At 40.1% G+C, this 26,124-nt stretch overlaps 2 protein-coding genes and 1 long non-coding RNA gene across 5 annotated transcripts in view; 2 read left to right on the forward strand and 1 right to left on the reverse strand.

Moving 5' to 3' along the window:
• The window catches only part of SMARCAD1 (SWI/SNF-related, matrix-associated actin-dependent regulator of chromatin, subfamily a, containing DEAD/H box 1), a 42,489-nt gene extending 41,089 nt beyond the window's left edge, over positions 1 to 1,400 (forward strand). For both annotated transcript variants that reach the window (XM_064651922.1, XM_064651923.1), the window contains 2 exons: positions 411 to 520; positions 837 to 1,400. In XM_064651922.1, coding sequence (XP_064507992.1) covers positions 411 to 520; positions 837 to 898 — 172 coding nt within the window. In that variant the 3' untranslated portion in view covers positions 899 to 1,400. The remainder of the gene's footprint in view (positions 1 to 410; positions 521 to 836) is intronic.
• A 2,584-nt stretch (positions 1,401 to 3,984) lies between these two features.
• HPGDS (hematopoietic prostaglandin D synthase) overlaps positions 3,985 to 26,124 on the reverse strand; it is a 29,194-nt gene continuing 7,054 nt past the window's right edge. For both annotated transcript variants that reach the window (XM_064651924.1, XM_064651925.1), the window contains exons 2-6: positions 21,470 to 21,611; positions 10,904 to 10,996; positions 8,251 to 8,360; positions 4,981 to 5,079; positions 3,985 to 4,331 (exon numbers count right to left, since the gene is read on the reverse strand). In XM_064651924.1, the coding sequence (XP_064507994.1) occupies positions 4,167 to 4,331; positions 4,981 to 5,079; positions 8,251 to 8,360; positions 10,904 to 10,996; positions 21,470 to 21,602 (600 nt within the window). In that variant the 5' untranslated portion in view covers positions 21,603 to 21,611 and the 3' untranslated portion in view covers positions 3,985 to 4,166. The remainder of the gene's footprint in view (positions 4,332 to 4,980; positions 5,080 to 8,250; positions 8,361 to 10,903; positions 10,997 to 21,469; positions 21,612 to 26,124) is intronic.
• On the forward strand, positions 12,577 to 26,124 carry LOC135412923 (uncharacterized). The gene is made up of 3 exons (XR_010430030.1): positions 12,577 to 13,123; positions 24,690 to 24,795; positions 25,383 to 26,124. It is a non-coding gene; the product is annotated as an uncharacterized LOC135412923 (long non-coding RNA).

The raw sequence follows: 26,124 nt of genomic DNA on the forward strand, positions 1-26,124 counted from the left end.
CAAGGCAGATCTGAAGTCTTTGGGACTGTTTGGCCAAACTGTTCTCTTCAAGAGACTTCTAAGCTTTTAAGTGCCACCCTATCATAAAGAGTGAAACCACAGAATGTGTTTAATAACAGGTATTTCAGCTGTAATATGGAATTAGGGGGAATTTGACTTGTTTGTATGAATAGAGATTTTTGTGACTGTCCAGACTTTGCAGTGGCTGAGAGTGCAGGAGAAAACTCGTTTTCTGGCAGTACAGGGCACAGTTGTTCCAGAGAGAAAAACTAGGAGCTCTTTGTATTGCCCTTTCATTCATTTCCTCATCCTTGCTTTAAACCACTGCCAGCAAAGGCGTAGCATCCTTCCCTTTTGCACTGATCCAAAGAAAATATAAAAACGGATTTATCCTATTTTGTGGTTTTCAGAGAAGTAAAAGTCATAAAGCTAATCAGTAAGGGGACTATTGAAGAATCCATGCTCAAAATCAGCCAGCAGAAATTGAAGTTAGAACAGGATATGACTGCAGCAGATGCAGGTAGGTGTCTTGCACATAATGATGTCCCCTTAAGTAAATTAGGGCTGCTGCAAAATATTATTCTGAAAAAAGAAGGTTCTTGATGCAGACAAGCCTTTTATTGTTTTTTTTATGTTAAATTAGAAAGATGTATTTGTGCTGATTATTATTCGATTTGACAGTAAGTGCCCTGTAAGTCTGACCCAGAAATCAGTGAAAAAGTCCTTTAAGCAGAGGATTTCCTTTTTTTTTTTTTTTACAGTCTTGTGGAATGTAGACCTTTGTCTGTTTATATGAAATATTTTAAGCTCTACTCATATTTGTTTTTATTCCTCAGGAGAAGAAGGAACCATTCCAGCAGATATAGCCACACTATTGAAAGCTTCGTTGGGTCTCTAAAATGTAAATATGTTGTGAAATTCAAGGAAAGGTGATGCTGTACCCCAAGGATTCTTACCTTTCTGATGACCAGGAGTTTTATGAACATTTATAACTTTTTATAGTTTCTTTATTGTATTCCTCATGGTATTGAAAATTTTTAACACTGATAGCATTCTTAGGATGCTTAAAAACATAAATGGCCCAAATGGGCCAACAAGAGATGCTGAATAAACATTATTTTACAGATCACTTTTCAAAATGGGGACCTAAATAGTAATTGTTTTAACCAATCTGATACAGCTTAAGATTTGTCAGTATTTTTGTAATTATTTCTACCTCTAAATATATATATATATATAAAAACTGTCTGTTTCACTGGATTCCATGTGTAGATTTTTTTATATGTGCCTTATTTGACAATGCTCGAGTCTGTTTGTTTCTGCTTGTTTGGGTTCATTTGATGTACCGTACTGGTTTTGTATCAACTTGTTCCAATAAAATTCCATAGATTGACAAAATATTTTCATGGTTGTGGTTATTTGAGGTAGGTTGGGGACGATAACTTGCATGTTATAAATCAAATAGACAGCTTTCAAACTTGCTGAAATGTTCCATTTGAACTGACTTGGCTTTATCCAGCACTGGTTAATTACTGATGTTTCATTATACTCTAATCACAGTGGTGTTAGTATGTTGATTGCATAAACAGAATTCTTGCCAAATGGAACTTTCCAAATTGTAATTTTTTTTGTCAGTCCTTGTTGTAGATACATGATCTGCACTCTGACAACAAAGTGTTCTAAACACAAAGTTTGTCTTGCTCTCTTCTTGAAGTTTCAATGAATTTCGAGTTCATCTCAGTGAAATGAAGAGCCTCAGGGGTATCAATGATGAGGTGTGCTTCCACCTGAAGTTTATAATTTGCCAGCAAGGATGTGATTTGAGGAGGTAGGAGAGGAGCATGTTCATTGCCCTAGACAGAAACTTTTTTTTTGTTTTTTTGAACTCGAGTGGTTGATTCAGACTGCTGCTTTTTAAAAAGCAATGGGGGAAGGCAAAGTATGGCGGAGTTCTTACTGCCCCTGCCCTCTGTCAAAGCCTCAGCTGCTGTATGGTCTGTGCAGAGCTCAGCAAATCTGTACCAGGCTGAACCACTCAGAGGATTGCATCTGAGATTCATTCTGGTTGCAATATAGGTTTGATAGTTAGTTACCCCTTTGCTAGATCTGGTTGTCACAGTCAAAAGACACTTGTTTCATCTTTTGAAGGCACTTAAACAGTGTTCTATGAAGAGGGAGGGAAGAGGAGCTGGAGTCCATCATTGCTCAGTTTTTCAGCCTGTCTTTCAGATATTGTGCTTGTGATAAGCCAATGAGGTGATCTGTGAGTTGGACATGCTTTTTTTTTTTTTCATTTGGTCAAGGCTGTGGGTATTTTTGTGGGTATTTTGTGGGTGGTTTTGGTCAACTGTGCATTATTTCTGCAAATTCAAAATGGATGAAAGATTAAATCCCTTAAAATGTTTTCGAAGTTTGAACTAAACCGCTTGGCTTTTCCTCCAGATATTCTGTGCTGTGCTTTATGTTCCCAAATGCACAGGTGAAATAGAGTGAAGAAATACTTTATTATATGGGAAAGGAGATGGGTAAGAATCAGTTTGTCTGCCATGCTCCTATAATTTCACTGGTTCTCTTGGACTAGATAGTGGGATTTAACAGACAACCACGGGTGTTTAATGCTACAGTTAATGAGGTTGCCTGTTTCTGTCGAGCATGATGCTAACCCAACTCTTAGCCCATTGTATTTGCATATTCTCACCTGTTTGGTTTGGATGTGAATTGAAATAAAATCCCTGCCCTTAGGGTGGTTTTTGTGATATTTTGGATGTATATGGAATCAGTTAATGTAGTCTGGCTGAGCAGTGGTTACTTCTCAAACAATCATATCTGTAGACCCCCAGGATCAATATCTGTCTTTAAGTGCTATGAAGCTCATATGTGTTTCTGCCTTTTTTAATTTATTGTAACTATTTTTACCCTCTTTAATTTAGGGTCTCAAGAGATTGTAGAGTCACCACCCTTGGAGTAATCACAAGCTGTCTGGATGCAGTCCTGGGCAGCTGGCTCTAGGTGACCCTGCTTGAGCAAGGGGTTGGACCAGGTGACCTCCAGAGGTCCCTTCAACCTCAACCATTCTATGATTCTGTGATTGGGAAAGATGTCCAGAGGGAAAAAAACAAAACCCACCATGATCTGAGGTCAGTTGCTGAAGAAGAGAGGAGATGGGAGCTGAAGAAGGAAAAATCTGTGAAGAGCCAGAACAAAGTGTGCAAGGGAATTGCAAAGCAGGTGAAGATGCCACAATGGAATTAGCTAAAGATTGGTTCTTGCTTTCTGTTCTGCCAGTACCTTACCTGTCTCTGAACTGTTAGTGGTTGGTTGGTGTCACTCATGATTCAATGAAATAATACAAATGGTGGGAGGGAAAAGCAAGCATGAAGATAAATACTTTCCCAGCAGTGGCCATTTCCAGCCCAGAGGATTTCCCAGATTTGTTGTGGTGTATCTGCTTATATCACACAGTGTAGTCCTCGTGCAAGCACTTGAGGACACTTACACAAACTCCCCTTGAGTTTGTGTAAACTGCTTGCACTTACGACCGTCCACATTGTCAGGACTTCCACCCACCTTTTCCCTAGTCCTGGAAGAATGAACTCTTCATTTGTTCTAAACCTGGTTGCCACCACTAACCCCCAATTTGTGTCTCCTACTTACTGAAAGAGACACTGAGCTGTTGATTACTGTTGCAGCAGGTGTGCTTACAGAAAACTGGTGCTGATGTGGGCACCACCTCAGCTGAACAGCTGCTTTTTTGGGTTGTTTTGGAGGTTTCGGTTGGTTTGTTTCAGTAACAGAGCATAAACTTCAAGCTTCTCAAACGCTTTCTATAGTCTCTTGAATTTTATTGACCAAGTGGTCAAAATATTGTTGAGATTGCACTTCTCCAAGAAGGTTTATTCATCTCCATTTGAGAGTGCTAAAACATTAATTGGTTTGATCAAGCACTGTATTAGTAGAGGGGGAATGTGATTGAAACCACACCTCTTCAAAACAGTATTTATTACTCTACCAAATCAGTATTTTAGATTCGCCCCAGAAAAAGTGGTAGGTTTTGATTTGATGCAGCGTACCCATCTGAAGTTAACATAAATGATTCTGGAGTTAATAACTTAGGATGCTTGTCTCATTGAAAACTAAACATGTATCTGTTTTTCTGAACAGCTGATCTACATTACAGTCTTCGGTCTTTTCTGGATCCAGGCTGCAATAGCTGGAAGTGCTTGCACTCTCTCTTTGAGAGCCAAAAGCCTGGGGTATTTGTCTGCCAGGTCAGGTTTACAGGTCAGAAGTGTTGTACTGCACACATCCCAGTAGAAATCGGCCCATGTTACCTAGTGGAAGTAGGAGAAAAAGCAGTAAATTTTTGTTGGTTATCTCAAAACCTGGAACTGCTAGTATTCTCAAAAAACTGCAGAAATGAAACGTGGATTTATCTGTTTTGCTTAAGTTGTTGATTTGGCTTTTTTTCTGAAGCCCATCATTATAGAGTAGTAATTAGGTTGTAATGCAAGGCTTGACTTCAGTAAATATTGATTAAAATAAAGCTCTTGCTACAAATATTACTAGTATTACAATATTAGTTTTTCCTGTTGAAACTGTGCTGCAGAAAAGTGTTTAAAACAGTTTTGGGTAAAAAAGGATATTATGTTTTTATAGAAGTTTTTTTCATATTACCTTATAAATTGGTCAGTGATTATAAACAGAATGAGCTTCTGTTCACTAGTACAGAGGCTTTTAAAATGTTTTGTGTCAACATTCTTATGAACTGGTTTAGAAAATGCAGATCTTAGTCCTGGTGAGCCTCACTTTTGCAATGGTATGGAAAACAATTTTCGCTTTGCAATTGAGCAACCAATTGTGTGTTGGTAAGAATAAAGAGTTAAATGTGTGGGAGAGTTGTTTCATGGGCTGGCATGAAACAGAAATTCAGTTACTTTCTGGCAACCTGATTGGAATGGGAGAAACAAAAATTATACTTACAGAATTCCCTACCAGCCAGTTTTTATCCCCTAAGAATGTATCCAAGTCTTTCAGTAACTCAGGTGCTTTGTTGGTGAGGATGTCATCAAATGCTTTTTTCTGGAGGAAGAACAAAACGCAGAGATGCAAACCAATGTGTAAGCACAGCAGCTGACAAAACTGAATATTGGGGGGGGGGGGGGGGGGGGTATTTGTGAAAAAGGAAGCTGAAATGTGAAAGATTAAAGTTGGATGCCCAAAACATGGCATTCATGGCTCACTGAGCCATGACTTAAAGCCTATTGCTCCTTTAATGAAAACCTGAGAGCTCCTCAATGCTGAGACATGATGTCTGGGGTGACGCTGCTCCTTTTTCTGTACTAACAGTCACCCAGCCATGGCAAGGCAGGAGCCCTGCCATAGATTTGGGAAGAATCCAGCTGCAAAATATATTCCCAATGTCTCACAGTCATTTTTTGGGGGACTCTTGAATGTTATATTTTCTAGTGTAGAGAGTTTCAGATTTCCAGAATTCCTTAAGCTCAGTCTTTCCATGCTGTCAATCAGATGCTGATCAGTTACCTGTCCTTACCAGCCCATCTCATGTGAGATGTAGAACCTGGGTTTTCAGCTTTTACTCGGGTTTATCTTTGAACTTTAATGTTCAGGTTATTCTGCTTTTTATTGTCTCTGCAACAATAAGATTTGAGGTGGCTAACGTGTTTTTAAAGGATGAAGTATGGATCAAAGGACTCAGACCTTAGTATGTGCATGTTAATGGCTGAAGCATGAGGTTATGTATGGTGGTGGTTCTCTGCTAGCTGTTCCACCATAGCAGAAAGTTTTAAGGCTGCTTTTAAAGGGTTAAACTGTTTCCTTTGGAGAGGGAAACTGTTTCTGGTTTTCTCTTCTCACTTGCAGGGAAACAAGAGTGCAGACTGTTGTGATCATCTGGTCAACCCATGTGGCACAGTTCGTGCAGTTAATGTGCTTGGCCTAATTTTGGAGGAGCATACTCAGGCTTGGTTAAATAAGGACTGGTGTACAGGAATGGAATTATTTCTATAGCTTTGAAATTCAGGTTAATGAAAAAAAGAATAAAATTTAGAAGAGACAGAAACCTAAATGCAGGCTGAAATAAAAATGGTTTTTCTACAGACACCAGTGAAAACTTGACAGAATTTTCTGCTGTCTGTTAAGAACTTAGTAACTGGTTGAGGTGACTACAAATATCACCCACAAGTTTGCAGTCCAGAAATCTCATATCTGTACTCTGTGCTGCAGTATTTCCTTTCTTTTAGGTAAGTCATCCTCCACCCCACCCTTCCACTCCACAAAGAAAACCCTAAACTGTTATGTGATAGTGGTGGTAATGACCTCCCCCAACTACAGGAGTACACAGTCAAGCTGAGAAGCTGGTGAGGATAAGACCGGGATCCCCCTTCTGGGGTGGCACAATCTTTTCGTCTCAGCCCTGGAGCTCTGCAGCGGTGCGTGACAAAGCTGTGGCAATGCCAGCTGTGTTTTTGGGGAATGTAAGGTGAAGGGAGGCTGTGTCTGGAACCAAGGGAGCTTCCATGGGCAGCTTCCACCTCTGCTCCCTATACCTTGCTTTAATTTGTCTTTGCTACTGTCTAGATAGCATAGCACATCCTTTCACCTTTCTCTAAGGGATTTGTGTTCCTGTAAGCACTTGTCAGGCCTGGGGAGGTGTTCTGACTTTATTTAGTAAGGGTAAATGACCTAAATCTGGCCTGGCGAGACCGTGAGACACCACTTCTGCCACAAGGTGGTGGCAGTGGACCTGAGAAGAGAGAGGGAGAACAGCCACCAGGGAGAAAAATATTGGGAGAGTCCAGCAAAGTAAATTTCTTGATCATCCTTGGCCCCAGCACACAACCTTGCATGTATACGTGCATATGGGCAGATAGGGGTTGCCTGCCAACTCTCTTCCCTTTTAAATTAATCACTGGTGACATGATCTGGGTCTTTGATTTGGAGAAGTGCTTGAGTATGAGCTGGGACACACGCAGGCATTACCACGGGCGTTTCCCCGTGGAGAAGCAGCAGTGCTGTGGGAGTAGTGCTGCTTCTGCACTCTTACGTGAGCAATAGTGTGGCTGTTCCAAAATGATTAAAATTCATGAGTCAACTTATCCTGCCCAAAGTAGGAAACTTCAGGAAATTCCGACGAAATGTAAGTAATTCACGCTGTTAAATACTAAACCTCTAAACACACTTTCAGGTTTTCTTCTACTAGATTTCAGAGCATTTTCATTTTTTTTTACGTATTTATTAATTATTGGTTTGGGGCAACATTATGTACTCCATGGTTTCTGTAATACAATACCCTAGTTGATCTGAAACGTTACCTTTAAGTAAATGGAAGGTGACTGCACTGGTAGGTAGTTCATGGTGAGGACCTGTTGTTACACTACCACTTCCCTAAAAAGATCAGGTCATCTGCTTGGGTCAGAGCTGTGTGGAGCCATTGTAACATCTGAGTTGACTCATCCACCACACTCTTTCCCCAGCAGCTGATCTGCATGCTTTCCTTTGGGGTTCTGATGAGAGGCACTGGACTAATGCCAAAAAAAGCCCCAAATGCTGTAAGGCATGCCCATGAATGTGTGTTAAAATAGCCATGGCAGTGTGTTAGCCTGCTGTCAGTATTTGCAGGAGCACTGCCAAGGGCTGAGGTGGGCCATGGCAGTCTGAAGAGGACAGCTGCAGTGACAGTGAGGGATGTGCCACCTCCCCTGTTAAGCAGCGACTATACTTTTCTGGGCACTGCAAAGCAGTTGTCCTGGCAGCGGATGTTATGGAAGACTGATACTGATTGAAAACCAGGAAGATATCAAAATGCAGAAGTACTAAAAGATGGGATGGGGCTGTGAGTTAGCAGAAAGAGAAAGATTTGAGCCTAGGTGGTTTGTGACAAGAGCAAGGCCTCGCACAGTGCCAGCTGGAGTGGAAGTGTCCCTGCTTTCCCCTTTTGAAGAGCAGTTTCGTGTACACACATATGGTGTCCTTGATTCAAGGCGAACCAGTGAGAGGCAGATCATGATGGCCTCCTTTCCACCAAGAATGGAAAAATCTGGTGAAATAGGACAGGGAAGAGAGCAGGCAGCTTTGTCTGCATCAGCCTCTAGGAAGAACCAGAGAGCTCCTCCAGCTCATCTTTGCTGAGGTAGGTGATGGACCCAGTGGCTGAAACACCTCAGTGTCTCCAGAGGAGATGATCAGTCATGGCTTATGTGCTATCTTTGTTTAAATTAGTGATTGTCTTACTCTCACGTCCTGGTTTTTCTCTGCCCAAGGGAACAGTGTCATGAAGTCATCTATGGTGTCCACAATGGCATCAGCTAGTGCCTGTTCCACAGGCGTCTGACCTGCCAGACCTGTGGGAAGCAAGCATATAAAGGGAGTTTAAGAACAGTGTCAGCAGGAACTTTTCATACCCCAGGTAAACTCTGAATATTTTCATAAAAATACCTATTCTCCAAGATTTTTTATGCTAACAGCATGGATTTGACTCCTTGCATCCAGGTGCAATCTCATCTACCTTCGCTTTTTTTCTTCTCCAGCTTCATACAGCCATCTGATGTAGTGAGTTGTACTTTCCATCACCTCAGCCCACAGCCTAAATATTGTTTCTTTATCCCCTCTGCTTTCCACCATCCAGCACATTCAGTGAGGGTCAGCACAAATTCCTGTCCACTAATCTTACCCCATCCAAGATTTCAATGTCATTCTCCATCTCATGGTCTTTTCATTTTGATCAATGCATTCTTCGAAGCATCTATGAAAGTCTGCTTCTCTTTCCCTCTACCCTGCCCATTCAGCCCCATTGAGAACATTCTCATGACATTCCATTTGCTTTTAATTATTTCATTGTAATCAGGTACCTTAGATATACTTCATCTTGTTTACAAATTGCTTTCCCCCCGTTGTCCTTTGGCCTTCCTGCAGTTCTCTTAATGCTTTTTTCCCCCCTCACTTTCATTTCACAGATGTGCATTCATGCTTTCACCTCTGCAGGTTCAGGTCATCCTTCTCTTCCTTTCTGTTCTTTAAGCCTCACCTGGAAGCTCTACTTCCCACAAACTGTACACCTTTCCTCTGCCAAGTCATCTCCCTTACGGAAACTCTACTTTTGAAGGTGAGGGGTGTGCCTCTTCTTTTGGGAATCAAGTTCTGGGAACCTTCAATTAAGAGTTGTTGGTGACAGGTACCTAAAAATGTCGTTTCTTAAAGTATCAGTGACATGTATGCAAACTTAATGGCAGAACTAGCAAGTTTTGACTATGATGTTGAAAATATATTTTTCCCCTTCTATGCTTGTTTTTTTTTTTTTTTCTGTTGTAGCTGACAGCATGACTAACACTGAAAAGAGAACAGCATGGTCTGAGTGTGCTCCAGATCCCAAGCATTTGTATCCAATGCAAGTCGATGGAAAAGGTGTCAGGGGAATGCGGAAGTCAGAACTTCAGACTGTATAAGGAGCACAACTCCAGCCTCCCAGCAGGAGACAGGGAGGAAGGAAGCGTGGGTGAGAGGCAGGCTTTCTCATTGTTTTTCATTACCAAGTGGACTCTCATCATTCTCTTCTCTTGCAAGGAGTAGATTGTATCAAGGCTGAAGGAAATTGGCAGGAACACAGTACTGCAGACATGCTTGAAAATATGTTGTGCTATTGCCTAGAAGAATAATGCTCTGAACTAAAAAATGTGAGGTATTTTGAAAGGCAGGTTACATCCCTTTGCTCAGAGTGTGAAAAAAGTAGGATAGTACTTGCTACCCAGCACCCCTCTTCAATCTGCTGACATTCAGCATACCATGGGCACATCTGCCTTCAGCCAGACCAAATTTGCAGATGGTTTTCAATGAGAGCTTGATGACCTAAAGCAAAGCTTGGCTACTCTCTTTGATTACTTGCATTACTAAGTCTTATATCACTTTATCTAACTGGTTGAGTACTTCCATAGCATGTAGGTATTTAAAGATGCAAGTGATGTCACCACCTGCTCTAATCTCTCTGCCAGCTCAGAATTGTTGCCTAAATCTGCTTCAGAGTGCTCTGCCTGCTGTGATAATCTCTAATGCTTCCAAAACCTCCTTCTCCTGGTCATCTCTCTGGTTAACCTGGCAGCTCAAAGTTTAACTTCAGGGGAAACTGCCCTGAGAGCCTTAGGGAGGCCACAGGTATGCACTTTCTGTCATGCAGTGGCAGGCGAATAAAGTTTATTGGCTGGAGAAGTCAGCCCAAACTCCAGGCACTGTATCCAGAGTGGAAACTCAATCAGACATGGGAGAGATTATTTCTGAGTTTTCCTTTAGGCATACACACTTACAGTGCAAATTCAGAGCTCAAACACATGACTTCAGCTCTGAAAGTCATAGCATTTCACACTACAGGTTGCTACTTTGAACCTTTTTTTGGTCTCCTTTTTTACTTTCTACATGACATCTGAGTGACTCTAAACCCTGTTGTACAGCACCCTAGTGGGTGTGCCTTGCTCCATTTCTTCTTTCTGATCTTGAAATGGCAAGGAACGTAGCTTGAGATCTCATCAGGATTGCCACAGCAGTCCCAACCCAGTGAGCCCAGTTGTCACCAAATTGTGGTAAGGAAGGCTGCTGAAAGTGGCCATGCCACCACACAGTGCTCCTCAGTGCTTTTTTGAGTGGCAGCTCTGATAGCATCCTGTGTGGTACACTGCATTCCTGTGGTCAGCACTTGGTACTGGCAAACTGCAGATGCCTCAATGGGCTGATAACTATGAGCTGTTTGTACCTGGAAAAAGCACCAGTACCGTGATTGCCATGCTGGTGTTGACTTCTGCGTGGTTGGGCTTGCCAAGTTGTTGATTTGTTTTTATTTTCACTACTGATGTATTTTTTTTCCTGAGCATTAAAGAAAGAAAATAGTTGAATAACTTACCTGATTCTCTGGCAAGGTATCTTGCCATTGCCAGGCTCTGGTGAATGATAACTCCATCTACTTCCAGAATAGGGAGTTTGCCAAACGGGATAGCTTGGAGGAGAAAGTAAAAAAGGAAAAAAAAAAAACAGCCAAAAGTTAAATCATAGCCATTAACAGTGGGAGTCTTTGACAGCTGCACTTTTACCACTCGGAGGGTATGCATTGTTATAGCACTTAACAGTTTCACAGTGTTTCTGTAGGGAAATACATGGACTAAAAATAAAAAAGTAAGGGGTAAGGATGTAAACCAGATTGCAGTGTATGAAGGCAACTATAGCAAAGAAACCAGGCATTGCGTTTCCTATGCCCTAGCCTTGTGCTGAAGAGGCTGAATGTGCTCCTATACTTCCAGAATTCTTTATGTAGGGAAATTTTTCAGAGGAATATTAGTTTTTCCTTCCCTGCTTTCCCCCCACCCCAAGAAGAGTGACCACCAAGGTTAAGTAAAGTAATACTGAAAACTTTGTGCAGGATCCAGCTGGAGCATGAAGTAAGAGATTGGGTAAAGACTACAAGGTGCTTTTTGATTTTCACTTGTTTAAAATCCAGAAGCAGTGATTCAGGGAAGCATCTGCATTTCTGAACTTACATTGTGATGAGACATTTCATTTGACAGTCATCACTGAGACAAATATATCTTTCACACTGAACTGCAAATGCTAAGAAGGTAGTCAAATTTACTTGACTTGGCTTACATTCAAAAAAATTTCCATCAGTTGTGAGGAAGAAGCCTCCAGACTTCAAATATAGGGAAAGAAAAACTAAGCAGATGTCATGGATGTCTGTGAGACAGTTTGAGATAAGAAATCAATCTTATTTTTCAGTTATTAATTTGGTAGTTATGTGAAAACTTGGAATTCTGTTTTGCTATGTTTTGGAGAAACTGCTGGCATGATATCAAGTGGGGCTGGAACCTTGGAGCAAAGATTAATCTGGGAAAAATGGTTGTGTTTAGGGCAGTGAGAATCTGCTTGTGGGAACCTGGTGCTGTTCACTGGAGGAACTGTAAGTCTCTGCATCTCAAAGGATGCTATTTTATAAATTCCAAGTATGTGACTGCAAGTGCTGATCATAACTAAATGGTTTGTATCTGATTTTTATCTGGATTCCACTTCAGGTAAATAAATATTCACCTTAAGAATTCATTGTAATGTAAAATGGTGGTAGTGAAAAAGTGAAAACATTGACTATTGGAAACGTGCAAGGTGCTTTCAAAACCCGGGAGAACTGCCTGTACGGGACAGCTGGAATGACACCTCCATTCCATGGGGATTTTTAGTTCTTAGTGAAAGGGGCAAAATAGTGAAACCTCATGCATTAGTAACTGTTTATCAAAGCAACTTCATAAATGATGAACACTGCCACATGGCTCTGTGGTTTAGCATGCAGTATGTGAATCACATTAGGTACGGGATCTTAGATGTTAAATCTGTATCTGCAAAATGAATTTGGCAGTTGCACAAGACATACAGGACTTCTCTGTGCCTCTTTTTTTTTTTTTTTGCTGCATCTGAACACAGTACTCATGATACCTTTTTTTTCCCTAAGTTCAGCACACTAGGAAGCCAGTATAAATTTTGATGGTGATGACTAGCAGAAGCAAGAGAGCTCAATGAGCGCTAGCTGCTGCCCCCAGGGAGAAAGATTGCTCTGCTAGCTGTTATTGAAACAGTAATAAACTTGTTGCATAGAAGACTTCGTATGTTTATTTTCTGGAGTGCAACAAGATCCTGGCGAGTCTATGTTTTGTGTCATTGAGAATCTAAAGAGGAAAGGATGCACCTCTTAATGTTTAACTGAAAAGCTCTCTGGCTGTGAAAATGAGAAGAGCCTTGGTGCTGCACTGTGGATTAATTGTGCAGAGTGCCCTGAGCATCGCTGCCTCCAAAGCAAGAGCTGTGTAATAATGTTTGCTTTTGCAGGATACCAGCACATCTGTCAGGCAGGCACAAGTAGAGGAATGAGAGTGCGTGTGACCCTTGGACATGCCAGCGTGGGGGCCACCTTCAGATCCGCCCAGACCACACGGGGCTGTACACTAGTGCCTGGCAACAGATAACAGGTAACCACACAAGTGCAGCCAGCTCAGAAGCAATATCAGCCACCCCTGAAGGAGTTAATCAGCCTGTTTTGGAGGCCCCAGGAGGAGTGCCATGGAGCTGATGCAGTTTTGGTCAGGTCAGTATGACTAAGCCAGTCTCTGTAGCAATAACTGTCAAAACACGCTGATCGCTACTCAGGTTGGGAAATGGTGATTGCTTCATCTAGAAACCAAACAGACCATTTTCTGCTGTGTTTACATACAGGGGAAGTCTAAAAGTCCTGGCTTTGACTGATGTTTCACTTTGTGGGTCAGTACAAGAAAAATGGTTTCTATGGATATATTTTTTTTTTTAAGAAACCCTTGGTCACAGGGGAGGCGTCTTTCTGACACTTGAAGAACATGGATTATGGTGTCAAAATCAGCTGGATGGTAGTCATTTCTCATATTCTGTTTCTCAGGGATCTGGTAATTTCTGAATTCAAGGGAATTGCTATTCATTCCTTGAAAATATGAGTAATGCCTACAAAGGTCTTCCTCCTCAGTGCTGAGCTGCTTTCATTAAGACTTGGTTATTCTTCCCTGAAAAAGAAACTGAGTTTACAATTAAAAATGTACAAATATAGCTTTGTTTTGTGTACATACACTTTCCTGATGCATAATGCAATTCTAAAATTAATAAATGAGAGCAGATTTTATTGCACATTGTCCCTCAAGCCTTAAATATCCAAAGGATTTATGCTTTGATTCATAATGAGACTTGGGGAGTTTTTGTTAGGAGGCAGCATATCTATTGCCATAGTAGATGTTCCTTCCTTTCCTATGCTATTTAATTTTTTCTTATAAAGAACAAGGGAAAAATTATGATTTGAAAATAAACAGATTTTTTTCTTGCTGATAGAGTGTATGTATATGATTTACACTGACTTTTGTTGATGATTGAGTTAATAAGTTGTAAATGAGTGCAATTCTGAGAGGTCTGAAGAAAGTACCCTTGTGATTTTTTTCATTTTAAAAATCTGTTGTTTCTTCTTGTGTGCAGGGCATGCTATTCTTGCACACCAGAAAGTACGGCAGATATTCAGGCAGTTTTACAGCTGAAGAAAATAACAAGGAAAAGTCAAGGGACAGAAAATATTTATAGTACATATCCGCAATATCTGAGTAGATACAATGGCTTATAAAGTTGCATTTTCGGTCTGGAAAAATTTAGGGAAAAAAACCAACTTTGCATTTGAAACATTATTATCAAAAATTCATGGAATCACCAAAATTTTTAGGAACCTGCAGTAAAGTATTTTTTTGCTTTTGTAACTTAAAAGAATAACTTCCTATATTGATAAACTCATAGCAAACCCAGGAGATTTTTTTGTATATATAAGTTTGGCTGTTGTGGGCAGGAATGCATTCCCTGTGAAAACTGGAATCTTCCTTTTCCATCTAGAGAAGGAGATGGATTTGTGTCACACAGTTCATCTTAAGGAAGGATGCAAAAAGCCTTCACAGTGAATGGACACAGTTCAATTGCTGGAGGCAAGGTCAGGGTTTGACAAATGACCTCAAAGTGGCCTCGGGACGCCTTGCCTGTAGCAAAAACCACATCCAGACCATATTCTCTGGGGCTCCAAATTACAGCAGAAACCTGTCTGGCTTCTGTACTGGTAACACTGTACTAAGCAGTATTACCCATAGACTCATGGACATGGGTTTCTGTGCCTTGCTTTGAGCTTTCTGTGGTGCTTTTGGCCCTACTCTGCTCATTGACATTACGTGTTCAAGGAGCCTTGGGGGATGTCCGAATTGCCTGTGTGTATAAACATTGTACTAAACTGGTTAAATTTTTCATGATTTTGGTGAAAGGTATGGTTGATGCAACTCCAGATAAGCAGAGCAGTTCCTTCCAGGCTCCTACATTCGTTGAGGATGGGAAAAGCTGGTGTGTGAGAGGGATCTCATTTGGGTAGAGTCAGAGTCATGGGGGCACATCATGAAACGACACGTATTGGGGAGCAATTATAAATGAACAGCTAAGCCAAAGTAGTGCAGACTGGAAGGATGTGCGTGTCACTTTGCTAGTTTTTCTTTGACTCTGATCGGTTAGGGGGCTGTTTAGTGCTTACGTCAGTTTATACCCTTGTGTATCCATACGGATGTCCTTTCCATGTTTTTCAAAACAGTGTTGTCTTATAATGTTTCCAACTCCCACTTGAGCAAATAAATTTTAAGGAAAACCAGAAAAACCTATTGCTGTCATCGTACAAACAGCGTCATTTCTCAGGCATGCACAAAATATGGCCTTGCCCTTTTAGTTCCCTCTTGCTTTGTTGCTCATCTGAAGTAGAAGGCGCTATAAATGCTTGTGTTGGTTTCCAAATTTACATTGAAATGTAAATTTCCTCACTGAAAAGAGGAACAGGGTTTTTAAAAAGCATTCTGTTTAAATAATTAAACCTGTAGTCTTCTTTAAATTGAACTCTTATCAGCAAATCCTTGCTTTTCCTATTATGTCAGTTATTTATTGTTTTTTTTGCATTGCATTCTGACAGTCTTTACACTCGCCCTCTGTCAAGGTTTTTTTCATGGGGAGTGTAAATTCATCAGACTGATCTGCAGTCTCTCTTCTCATTTTAGGAAGGACTCACTGAAGTATCTGTGCCATGTTTAGAAATTGGATTAATTTCTTTCTATATTACTTTAGTTTTGATTGGCTTTTAGGACTAGAACTGTGGTGTTTATATGTGTCTCTGCTGGATGCTAAGTTGGTGAGGTGAGGCTTGATGTGTGTTACAAGCAAGGGCATCTGTTTAATTTGACATCCCAAAAAGTCCCTAAGAGCTATAATAACAATTCCCATCCTGGCATGCCTATAGGTTCTCAATAGTGTTCATAAGGAGAACACACAAGTTCACGTTTTGAACACACAAGCTCCTCACTCATCCTCCTGGGCACAACCCAGTGGATGGTGCTTGTGTGGGACTGTTTCTCTGTCAAGGGCAGGGAGGGGAAACAGAACATAGAGCTGAGCAGTTTTGTCCAAGTCTGGTATCTGGGCTGGTTGGCTGCTGGTGCTCTGCTGTGCTGTGCTTCTCACTGCTGTTCTCCCCTACACAGACAGTTTTTAATTTTCTCCTTCCCTTAGCTCTTTCTTCCCTTTCCGCTCATCTTAACTTCATTATTATTCTTCTCCTTATTTCTGTTCTATCCTTCCCACATTTATACTGACTTACCTCATCTTTGCTCCCAGTCACGAGTTCAGATTCCCCCATTTCCCCTGAGCTGACCTGCTCTTCCACATGACTTGTCCTGCCCACCTTGTAATCATCTATGGCTTTGATCCAAATCAGCCTGTGTTTAAGCACTTGATTATTGTTCAAAAGCTGAATAATTAATAGTTTTGCAATCAAGCAGCTTAGATTGGTTCAATAATAAGGCAGCTGGATTGGTCAAATATGGGGCAAAATAAAAGTCACAGTCATGCTCCTTTACTACCATATCTGTGTCAAAATAAGTTCTTCTTTGCCTTGAAAACTAAAGATAACAACTTTTCCTTTCCATTTGTATTTAAGTTGGGTCATGAGAAACAAATATATGAGACACTTTGCATCTTGTAATAAGAAATATATGAATGATGTATTTTTCGTAAGGCTGGTAGAGGAGCAAGACCCCTGGGAAGTGGTTGGCCTGGAGCTGGGGATATCCAGAATCTGTTGCTTTTAGAAAGGGATGACCAGCAGGATGCTTTGATTAACCTCAGCCTAGATTTAGTGCTGTAGCTATTACAACTCATATTCTCCTTGAAAGTGCTTGCTAAGCCCTACTTTTTACCCAGAGATAGCTATTTGTACATCTTAGCTAGGGGTACATAGCAGCAAGTCACTCAGCATACAGAACAACTGCTCCCCTGAGGAATTCTTGCCTGCAGTTAGGTGCTTCTCAAGATTTATCTTCTCAAGATTTATCTCTTATCTTAGAAGTATTTTCAATGCAATTAGTCTATCAAGTTTCCTAAGGACCTTTCAAGCACCATTCTACACCTCCTAAACAGTTCATGGGATGTTTACAGCCATCAGTGCAATGGAAGCATCCTTTGCTAAGATGATAAAGTTTGTGTTATTGCCATTGCTTCAAATTCCTTGATGGAGCCACAGATCAAAAGCTGCTACTGCCTGCCAGCCCAATATCTCAAGGCAATGGTAAGTGTACCCTTACAGTGGATTTTCTGCTGTGTCATGACTTTTGGTGAGGAGCCCATTATGATGCTTTTGGTGAGGAGCCCATTATGTAGAAATACAGATCTTGAACAGATCTGTTACAGATCTTAAATTGACTACCCTTTAAATAGTGGCACGGTCAAGTCAAAGTCTGTTCAAAAGGAACTGTACAGCATGAGTTTGCTTACTTGTTTAAATAATTATTGACCCATATAGAGTGAAGGGTTATGGAAAGCTGCTACTTGATATTTGTCTGGTTTTTTTTAGATTCTGTGCTAAAGCTGGACAATAATACTACTTATACACTGGTTTGCTTAAGAGTGCTTATATTATAAACTACAGTCCTTGCCTGAAATCAGGAACTGGAAATTTTACCAAAGATGATCTGATTAGAGTCAGAAGAGAAAAAAAGAAATGTCGAGTTATAGAAATTTTAATTTCAGATTGTATAAGGCAAATAACATAATTTCTTATAATATACCTTGCTTTTCTACAGGAAAAAAGCACCACTTAGATGTAAACAAAATCAAGTGGGACAGTATTTCCGGGAGGGAGGGCTTATTTATTTACCTGAAGGTATGTTAAGACTACAGCTTCCTGGTGGAAGCCACATGAAAAATGCCAAAACAAACAACAAACCTCACCACACTCTTCAGTTCAGGTCAAAAATTAAACTTGCGTCAGCCACAAGCCTGCTTTCTAAATGCCCTTTCTGAACATAAATCTCAATGCACGAATTTTCCCGTCAATTTTACAAAACTCTTTTCTTCAGAATAATGATAATAGTTTCTGGTTTATATGGTATGATGATTTGGCTGGGTTGGTATTTGTTTGCAAAACCTGACTTTAATTTGTGAGAACTCCTGAAGCAAACTTATCCTCTCAGATCTCAGTCAGAAACTTGACTCCTTGTGCTCTTAGATAAACTTGAATTCTTCAATTTGTTCCTTAGTAGCTCAAGAAACCTGAAGTGCTCTTCTTGTCCAAACTTCTTCCTTAAGTATTTTTTTGTTTATCTTGCTTCATCATACTTGAGGCTTTTAAAAAGAGAGACATCAGGTTCTACTTGCAGACTGCAGTCAAAACTGGTTCCAGATCTTTCAGAGGCAAGGGGTAAAGACAAAGATGGTGTATGCAACTGAGCATAGCAATTTGTCTGATATTTCTTAATCTCACCTCAATATACAATTAAGTAATTAGTTCCATTAATTGGACCAATTTTAATGACTTTTGAGGGCTGCAAAATAAGGGGTGTACCAAATTGCTATTACATTAACTGCTATTACAACAAATGCAGCTGTAATTCCCTTTATCATTGCTAAACACTGACCACACTCTGGTTTTCACCAGGATATGACTGGCTGAAATCTGCCACTTTTTTTCTTTCTGAAGTAGACTTAGTTCAGGAAAAATGGGGGGGCAAAAATCCTGAGCTTTATAAGACAGATCTGAATACAGAATACAAATGACAGTAGTGTAGAAGAATTCTCAGCACAGTGAACTGTGCATTTGTATTTGCAATGAGTTTGATGGGTCCTCTCATTTTCATGTTTATTTTTGAACACAGCAGCAACTGAACCTTTTTTGGCAAGGATCCAGTTACCTGGTGCTTTTTCCTCCTTAACCCGTGCCTCAGCCGAGGCACATTTTGAAAATTCAGGATACCAGAGAATGCAAGGCTTGTTTTTTCATATGGCAAATGCTGCATCTGTGCTGTACAACCTAGTCTCTAGCTGGGAGGCAACCATTTCTTGTGCTGAGTCACAGCCTGCAAAGTTAGGGTTTAAGTACCTGGGGCAGAACGGGGCCCTGGCTATTGGTCTTGTTGAACAGTGTAAGGCTGTTTACTCCAAAGCCCTGTTGCTACCTTTAATTCAGAGTTTTACTGAATGATTTGCCTGCAGGAGAATACTTTGTCTGGAAATACCATGAGTAACTATGAGAAATACTATTGCTTCAAAAAGGAGGAGGTGGATATCAGTTACATGATCTCCAGACAATTTCCTTAGCAGCATTACATTTTTATACATATAAGAAACCTTTACTCTTGTTCTAGTTGGCAAACCTCTTAACTGCATGTTGTATGTAATGCAGATGTCACCAGTGGCAGATGGCACCATTCCATTGGTGCTTGAGCTAGGATTCAGGGAGCCTTCCAGAGCTGAAGTTTAATATCCTGGCATAAGATGTAATAGCACTTACAGACGTGCATCCAACTATTTCTTTGTAGGTGTATGTTTTCCTGGTCAATTAGCACAATGCATTCCAGTTCCCATCCTCTGACTAACTGGATTTCTACAGAAGTCTGAAATTCAAAGAACTCTTAGGCCAGCATAAATTTTACACAGCTGATTTCACAAATCTGAGAGCAGCAGCCCCCACATTTAACTAAACTTCTTATCTGCTTTGGAATTTCTTCCAGGGATCAGTCATAGAGGCTGCTGCAAAAAGCCATTATGCAGAGAAAATGAAAAATCTTAATTAACCCTTGGTAAACCTGCTAGCAAATTTTTGCATCACAGAAAGGGAAACAAAGACAACCCATGGTTAAATAACTTAACCACCATTTGATAATGCAGCAGATACAGTTACAAACTGTATACTTTAGGATTTCTAGGGTGCCTCTGCTCCCAGTGTTTTGGTGGCAATGGTGCTGCAGCTGGGCTTACACTGTAGTGAACAAGTACTGTACACATAAGCTTCACTGGGAGGTTCATGGTGTGAGTGCTGAAGAAAAGCATGGGAAGAATTTTGCTGCACTGTTTCTTGCGCTGGCTCAGACATTGGGGACATCAACAACATTCAAAGAGAGGTGCAATGCTTTTACCTTATCTGATAGATCTGCTATTAGAACATCTTGTCCTGGGATATAAATGCCTCTGTAGCCTTTAACTGACTAATTATGCTTTGTCTTTTTAATTTGTCTTACTTAAAAATAAGTATGCAAGACTCTACACAAAATTATGCTTTACTTATATTCTCAACTTTGTTTCAGGACATTAGTGAGTGTGCATACATGTGAATATGTATGAAAGGCCTATGCAGAGCTTTCCTCAGGTCATCTGAATTCTTAGTCTCACTTTTAGCTTCTACCCTGCTTCCCTGAGAATTATAGTGGGAGAGAAATAAGCTATACCACATGTCAACAGGCTTAAGCTCTTATAAGAAAAGGTTTCCAAAGTCAGTCATCCCTAACTGAAAACAGTACATTTCCACTGCTTTATTCTCTGTGGATAGTTTGCCAGTGTTTTCTAGGTTTGAGCACTACAGAAGGGTTCAGCTGCCACTTGGAGAACAGTGGTGCTTGAGTATTTGTTGTTCATCGCTGCAAACAGGAAAAAACAAATTTAACTGGACCCTACAAGAATTTGGTAGCCTGCTGGCTGGGCTTATTAAATGGTGTGAAAGTCTATCAACAAACATTGTTTAATTAGTAGAAATCACCTTGTGCATTCATTGTGCCTTTTCCGTAAACTAAAGGCATTATCCTTCATTCTGGATGTGAAAAATCATAGCCCATGTAGCAAAACACAGGCCTAATCCACAAAATGAAAACACAGATTTCTCTGATTTCACACCCTCAGTCTTCAAACTCAAGATCTGTTTCATTTGAACTAAGGCTAATTTAATAAACAGAAATAATTAATACCTTTAATAGCTGAAAAGAGGTTACTTTAACTAAAAAACATTAAATGGATGGGGTACAATAGCCTGCAGGGTACTCTGAGGCTGGTAGGGGTTGTTCATAGGAACAATTATTTTCTAGCATTTCTTTTGATCCTTTTGTTTTATTCCTTTGCTTTATCAACTGATTTCTTGTGTTTTCTCTCATCACTTTCCCTCTCTGAAAACCTTTCTGGTTACCAAGGAGTGTTCTTCCTGACACTTCTTTCCAATTTGGCTTTCTAAAACCCAGTGTGGAGGCTGAGGTGTGGTCCTTGAGACCAAATTCTCCAAAGAAGCTGAGAAGACCAGCACTCATTTAGCTATCTTTAGGTAGACAAAATCTATACTGAACTGATAAGGAGTATAAGCCCAGCTGGATGACAGCGAGTAAGTCATTTTAGATTGTCTGAAGATTTGGATCCAGACTTCTGCAAGGGCATCAGGAATGACATTTTGGCTGTATCACCATAAAATTCCCATGGGCTTAATTAAAACCAGAAATGAAGTGTATTTCTGCTCATGAAACATACAGATACCTCTTAAATTGCTTTGCTTTTTGACAGCATTTCTAGCGGAGCTTTGGATGTAAGAACCCGTGCTACTTACTTGGTTTGATTTTGGGCCAGTCTGCTGCTTCTATTCTGTGGTCTTCATACTTCTTGCCCGAGTAGGCAAACAGGTAGCGGCTGATTTCTGCTCGCCCTCGCAGGTTGAAGTAAGTCAGCTTATACTGCGGCATGCTGGCTCCCTGGGAGGGGAGACACCGAGTGGCTTTAGACAGGAGTAACTCAACTCCTTTTTACCAAAGCACACCCTACGCTTGTTTTCAACAGACATGGCTTGTACAATGCAAAGGAAATATTACACCAAGCTACAGTGTGTTGTACTTTGCAATCATTGCATTACCCACACCTTTTTGTTCTGCATTTCTCATCCACAGCGTGCAGACGTGCACAATGACAGCTGAACCTGCAGTTCCTCCTTTATGGATCTCTAGAAAGATGGCTTGATTTTTTTTTTTACAGACATATTAGGAATTTTCAGCTTTCGTTTATTTTTCTCGTGACTCCAAACTCAGGCCATTTTTATAAAGTGTTTTTTTTCGGAGTGCAAATATAAAGTCATATACTGTAGCAGAAAAATTGCTGTCCTGAGCAGCAGTTTTGTTCAAGCGTGCCCTGCTCAGCCCCTGTTGCTTGTGGAGACCTTCATCCAAGGCCAAATCATGAGAAATGCTAAACTGTTGTGGTTTTTCTCATTAATTAGTACCTTAGTTGTGTAGGCAGTTGACCAAAATTATTTTAGACAGAAATTTTGCTATGGAAACCAGTCTACAGTGTTATTTTGAGTGAATCATTACCGAATTTTCAGTTTCTTGTACAGAAACCAGGAGAAAATTTGAAATTACTTTGTTAGGTTTTCATGAGGTTTGGGTTTTTTTACTTCAGTTCTAGTTAGACTGTTACTTCGTGTAACAGGAAGGTTCTATTTGTTTTTAAGTGTAACAGGCAGCAAAAGAAAGTATCTGGGAATTTGATTGTACAGCAAGAATGGTTCAGGAAAGGTGAACATATAAGGTTGTTTTAAATCAAAAGTAAGCATTTAAATTCTACACACACTTTAATAAGAGAGAACTATGAGCTCAGCTGAGGTGTAAATGTGCTGGGGAAAGGATAGTAAAACAACCATCCCTCTCCTCACCCAAAGCAAAAACCTTTCTCCTTTTGGCCTTAAAGTAGCCTTTGCATGTCATTTACCATTCTTTTATATCCATCAGAGTGCTAGTAAGATAGCATGCAACACAGATAATCTGCACTAGGACAGGAAGGGAACTCTTCTTTTTTTAGTGAATGAGTGCTACTATATAACCTTGCAATAGAAACAACCACGTGTTTAGTCATCTTCTCTTGAAAACACATGCTTGAAGGCAGATCTATCATCAGCTTTGGCTTTAGAAGGAAAATCTTCTTGCTCAGAATGAGAAAGCTTGCCATTAACTCACATTGAAAGGAGCAAATTACCTTTGCCACTTGCTCCTCAAAAGCCAAAACATCTGCTTTCTCTCCTCAGAGTAACGAAAGCAGAAAAAAAAATCATACCAAAAGTGAAAGTTATCTGTTCCCCTACAACCCACAGCAGGCTTACTTTTATTAGTAAAAGGAGACTTTTCACATCTGACGGCCCAGTAGAGAAGCCAGAACAGAGACAGAGAGTTGCTAATGGAGAGATATCCACAAGTGCTTCAAAACAAAGACACCACTATAATTATTGGGTTTTAAGTCAACTGCTTTCCTTTGCACTGTATAAAACAGGGACGCTGCAGGCAAAATGAGTTGCATGGTTTAGGTAAGTGGCAGAAGTATATTTTCAAATTTTGTGCCCAGATTTATTACTTTTTATGCTTTATTGTGCTTATATAATATTATACTGTATTTTTGCAGGATAAGTTTGGATTATACGTTTACAAAGCCAAAGTAAGAAGAGAGAATGAGATTGTGGGCATTTTTTTTCTTCTCATTTGTCCCTGCTTCTGATTTGGTGTGGTCACTTGAGAGCAAGGAATGACATTTTAAAATGAAGATGTGTTATCTGAGATTCAAATTAGACATGACAGCGATTTGGGAGTAAAAGGGGAAAAAAGCCCATTTGATTCTTTTCAGGTTTTTTAGAGGCAAGCAAATACTGCTGATTCAGTCTACATTTGCAGAGGATACAAACTTTAACATACAAAATCCAGTGCCTGCTTCCCTTCTTTAGGTGTGTCTACAGAGCTTTTTTCATAAACATCCGTAGCAGTTCCAGTGCCCTGGACTTATTACACCACTCACACATGGCTCCAGTATCTTGGCTACCTCTGGCCCACTTAGCCCTGTGTAAGCAAAAAGTTGTTGGCAGCTGTAAGGCTTTTAAAAGCACAGAATCATAGATTTTAAGGTACAACCACAAGGAAGGGAGTAGACTGCTGTATACAGAACAGGCTGGAGATGACTGAGGCCTAACATTTCTGTAGGTGAGCGTGTTGAAAGAGTCTAATTCCTACTGTGGGAGAACTTTGTATACAAAGACTTGTCTATTCAGGAGTAGTGAGATGATGTAAAGAAACAGGAATTTTGGCTGAAGATCAGGAAGTCTCTCTGGACTTTATAGTAGATTGTGGAATATTCTGGTCTGTCAAGAAAGCAGTGGAAACTATTGTTTGAATTGTCTAAAGCAAAGCTAAACAAATTTCTAATGAACACACCGTAAGGAGTAATCAAATATTTGTAGTGGTCACTTTGAACCTTATGAATTTTTTTCCATCCATAGACCAAAAAAAAAAACCAAACCAAAACCAACCCTACAAAGAGTTTACTAAAAATACTTGACATTTTAAAAGCCTTTATAGCTTTATTGTAAGCATGTTTTTTGTAAATGTTTGTAGGTTTTGTTTTTTATTTGTATTTATTGTGAAATGTCAGGAGTAGTGCTTCCTAAACAGTTATAGACAAGCTTCTAAATGAAAGAAATGGTAGTGTTAAGAATAGCTTTTTGCCAAACATACAAAGTAAGTTGGTTTTGTTTTTTTCCCTTGTCCTCCTTTACCTCATTTTCCAGGTGTGTTTTATAAAGGAGTGGATCATGAGAAACAAATTAAAACCATTCAAAAAACATCCAGAATTATTGAATAATTGAAAAATGTCATTTCCAGAGGAAAAAGGTCTATTTGAGGTCTTTGAGCTCATGCTCTGGGGTTGAGGTTTATTTTGTGGTTGGTTTTTTCTTTTTTTTTGGCAGGGGGAAGCAGTAAAATCTTTAAAACTATCTAAAATTATTTCTCTTTTTTTAGGCTAGTCATGGCTTAAAAATACTGGAAGATGTTGGTGATGGGTGGACCTCAGTGCCCAGACTTGCAGGCATTTATCCACCTGCTTAGCACTATTAAATCTCTTCAGGTGAGTTTGCTGCAAAGCCAAGTGTGTATAAATGCAGAAGGGGGCTGATTTACCTTTCATCAATAAACCTGCCATCTAAGCAGTGTTTCTTCACTTTCTAACTGATGAATGCACAGCTGGGACACCCCTGTACACCTCCCCTGCCATACACTGACAGCATTTCAGTCCCAGTTCTATCGCATACAGCTTTCAAAGCCATGAACTCAATTGGTTTAAATTCACTATTAAATTAGCTTTAATACTTTAAAGTTGTTGACCCGCTTAGCTGATTTTCTAACTTTCCTCTGAAACTGACTTTCTGAAAGCCAGCTTAACTGGCTTTAACATACCTTTAAACTGAAGATTAGTGGATCTCATGATTAAATTCAACTGTTGGAGCCACTCAGTGACAAAATCAAATGGGAAGTCTGAGAGAAGGTCAAATATGTGTAAAAGGTGGCATCCTCTGTGTTACTCATGCGTGAAAATTCAGGGTGGAGTTACAAGTGTCTAAGACACCTTAGGACAGATTTCAAATAATTTAAAACTGTTCATGGCTTTATGGAGATACTGTATTACCTGATAAACTTGAGGTGCTTTTATTCCAGTTGAAGCAGGACTGAACAATCAATTTGAAAACTTCAAGCAAGATTAGAGTGTAAAAACAGAGCCCAGGAAGAAATCAGCATCATTCTCTGAGAAGTAAAATGCTGAGTTCCAGATAGCATTAGTAGAGCAGAGAAAAAGTGCTGGCAGAATGAGAACTGCTCAGGATGAGTTTCACGTGTGTGCCCCGTGCAACCCAGCACAGGCAGCCTCTGCTATCCAGAATTTGATTCTATGTGCCCAGCCTAAGCTGCTGCCTTATAAGATTAAGCACCAAAATTCTACTGGACTTAGTAGAGGAGCATTGTTTCCTCTCTGTTCCGGAAAATCCAGCCCTCAAGGAAATGTTCTTCAGCTAATAACAGACACCTGGATTCAGATACTCAGTATGTGAATTCATAAAAAAAAAAATGCAAAAAAAAGCCCAAAACAAAACAAAACAAAAACCCAAGGGCCACACTTAATTACGTTTTCTTGTATAAGGTTATTAGTATTTGAGGTGACAAACAGGAGAGAACTTTCCCTGAGCTGGGGCTGGAGGGAGAGAAACCAGCTAAGTTGAGCTATGTGTTCACATCCACCCAAAGTCTGACAAAGAGCTTGTGGTGCAAAGTCCCCTTTAATTGTAATTTGCATGGCAAGAAATTAAGGGTTTTCATGCCTTAAGGCTTCTTCATTGTTAGAGGGTGTAAGAAAGCCCAACCCTGCTGGTCTTACTTTAACAAGTAAGACCAGCAGGGTTGG

This window comes from Pseudopipra pipra, chromosome 4 (assembly GCF_036250125.1).
Source record: "Pseudopipra pipra isolate bDixPip1 chromosome 4, bDixPip1.hap1, whole genome shotgun sequence".
Classification (NCBI taxonomy): domain Eukaryota; kingdom Metazoa; phylum Chordata; class Aves; order Passeriformes; family Pipridae; genus Pseudopipra; species Pseudopipra pipra.